This window comes from Rhinolophus ferrumequinum, chromosome 11, assembly GCF_004115265.2.
Source record: "Rhinolophus ferrumequinum isolate MPI-CBG mRhiFer1 chromosome 11, mRhiFer1_v1.p, whole genome shotgun sequence".
NCBI classification, from domain to species: Eukaryota; Metazoa; Chordata; class Mammalia; order Chiroptera; family Rhinolophidae; genus Rhinolophus; species Rhinolophus ferrumequinum.
The window spans coordinates 43,986,168-43,989,122 of record NC_046294.1 but is presented as its reverse complement, the minus strand read 5'-3'; the positions used below and the strand labels follow the sequence as shown (position 1 = coordinate 43,989,122).

The 2,955-nt window shown below is 36.4% G+C and overlaps 1 protein-coding gene across 1 annotated transcript; it reads right to left on the bottom strand.

Moving 5' to 3' along the window:
• Positions 1-322: 322 nt before the first annotated feature.
• LOC117030431 (olfactory receptor 10A6) lies at positions 323-1,267 on the bottom strand. The gene has a single exon (XM_033120498.1). It carries the CDS (start codon positions 1,265-1,267, stop codon positions 323-325), a length of 945 nt encoding a protein of 314 aa, XP_032976389.1.
• Between the last annotated feature and the right edge of the window lie 1,688 nt (positions 1,268-2,955).

Sequence of the window (2,955 nt, the reverse complement as noted above, 5' to 3'; positions counted from 1 at the left end):
ACTCACATTGGAAACCCTACTCTGCAGAAATTAAAGCATCAATATTTATGAACGTGTAAAACTAGGTTTTTTATTTAGCATTCTCTAAAGGGACAAAAAACTGACAAACACCTGTATGGCCACCAATAAACATTTTTTTGAAGAAACTGTTGTACTCAATATCAAGGAATATAATGAATACATCTTTGAAAAAAAATTAAAACACGTATTAAATACCCCTAATATATTAGCAAACTCAAAAAGTTAAGCATACTCAAATCAAAAAAAATGCCAGCCATTTCCACCACTTAGTGACCAAATGTCACAGGGCTTCCCAGCATAGTCAGAATGTGTGTAAATCTACTTTTCTTCGCCATATTTTCATCAAAGCTCTTTTCATCTCACTATTTCGCAAGCTGTAGATCAGAGGATTCAGCAGAGGTGTAAGAAGTGAGTAAGCCAATGACATCAGTTTCTTGGTTTCAGGGGAGTAGCCAGATTTGGGCTGCAAATAAGTCATGCTGGCTGTGCCATAGAAGAGGGTAACAGACGTGAGATGGGAGGCACAAGTGGAAAAGGCCTTTTGCCTCCCAGTGGTGGATGGCATCGTCAGGATGGCAAAGAGAATTCGAACGTAAGACAAGAGTATCAACAAGAAAGGAACCACGATAATCAAAATGGTGCCAGTGAATGCATAGATTTCAAACAAAAAGGTGTCTGCACATACAAGCTCTAACACTGCTGGTGTTTCACAAGAGATATGATTAATTTCATCGGGGCCACAAAATGGAAAACTAGACACCCATGATGTTTGCAGAGTACCTACCATGAAACCTAAGGCCCATGAGGATATAACTAATTTCATGAAAACCCTTTTGTTCATGATCATTGGGTAGCTCAGAGGATGGCAGATTGCAGCAAATCGGTCATAAGCCATTGCCCCCAGCAGAAAACATTCAGTCCCACCAAAAAAAAGAATGAAATACATCTGTGCAAAACAACTCACAAAAGTAATTGATGTTTTCTCAGTAGAGAGGACCACCAGCATTTCAGGCATAACAACTGCACTGAAACTCACATCCACCACAGACAAGTTCAAGAGAAACAGGTACATGGGAACATGGAGGCTCTGTTCCAGGGAGATGATGACTATAATAGTGGCATTTCCTATCAGAGTCACCACGTAAATAACCAAGAAAGCCCCAAAGAGCTGCTCTTGGAGTTCAGGAAAATCAGAAAAACCCAAGAGGATGAATTCAACCACAGAACTTTGGTTTTGCCTTTTCATTTCGGTAGTGGAGCATGTTTTGTTTCTATGGATATTGTCGGTTACTTATGAAGTCACCATCCAATAGCTGAGAGTCTGTGTGTGCATTCACCCCAGATATTCTCGGCAGGTGATATAAAAAGGAACTGATCCTGACAGAAATTCACTGTAGCACTTTTGGAGAATGGCCAATTACTTGGATTAAAGAAACTTTCAAATAAAAAGAGGAAGTGAAGAACGTGGCTCAGAAATCTTATCTGTAAAGTACAAAATATATCAAAATTCTTTTGCAACTTTTACATTATGTAGTTTGAAAATAGTTTTAAAACAAACATAAATGTTTTATAATTTAGGTTCCATTCCCATGACATTGCTATCAGGAGCATTTATTTTTCTCAATTTTAAATAATAGGAAATGTAAGAGTACAAAAAAAATAAAATATTAAAACATAGACTACACCTGAAACTAATTTAAAAAAAAGTAGACAAATGGAAAGATACCCACAAAGTTTTGATAGCAACCTAATAAGTTACAACACAGTTGTTTTATATTTAGTATAAATATTTATTATGTTCAAAATACCTTTATGTGACCTGGTTAAATATGAAAGCTCTACAGGAGCACACAAAGGTGGTTGTATTTTAGATATACCTATCTTAGGTGATCTGTAAATAATGTGAATTGACTTCAGGCTTATAGATTTATGCATAGACTGGTTATGGCCAATTATATTAAGATTGGGCTTCATGGGAAGTTTTAAGAGCCAGTTCTCCATGGCTGACACTTGTGACCATGATGGATTTAAGAAAAGTCCAATTTTGGTCATCCTGGAACTGTGATTTAAATGTTTCTACCCTCTCCCTCTGTATCTTTTTTCTCTCCTCCTGTTCACCTTCTCATCAAGAAGTTAATTTAATCATTAATTATTCAACAAATACTAAGCAACTAATATTTTCTAGGCTTAGTAATTTCAGGACACATTTGATCCTACAACTCAACAGAAAGCTGAAAACACGGCACAAACTAGCATTGCACCCTTACCTCAGTAATCTCTAACTCCTGTCATTATGCCTTGCTCTATTTTTCTCCATTATCACCAACTGACATTATATGTATATTATATATATGTACTATTATATAGTATCATATACATATATTTATATATTATATGTATATAAAACTCCCTCACTAAAATATAAACTCCAGGAATCAAATTTTTTTTTGTTCTTTGCTATATTTACAATGTCTGCAATAGTCCCTGGTCCATAATAGATGCTAAGCCAATATTTGATGAATAAGGAATAAAAAAGGAGGAAAATTCACTATGCCTTTAAGGAATAGAGTGTTTTTTAAAAAGTGAAATCAGTACACATCTCTTTTGAGAAACTGAAGTAATAACAAGTGCTTTAGACATTTCAATGAGGGAAAGATTACTTCTGAATGAGGGCGAGGCTGAACAGCCATAAATATGTGGTGTCATCAGAGGAAGTTATGTAGGTGGAAGGAAAAAGGGGAAAGGAGGGATGACTTGCTCAGGCCAAAGGTATTTGATGACACCTTAGCATTACAATGGAGGCCTACTGTCCTTTGTGTGATGTTTAGAAAACCAGCAAATACACTGTGGGAGGTGAGAAACCCAGGAGACCACAGTAAGGACAGGTGAGCGGAAGACGTTTAATACTGTCTGGAGGGCAGATCAGTAGGACAT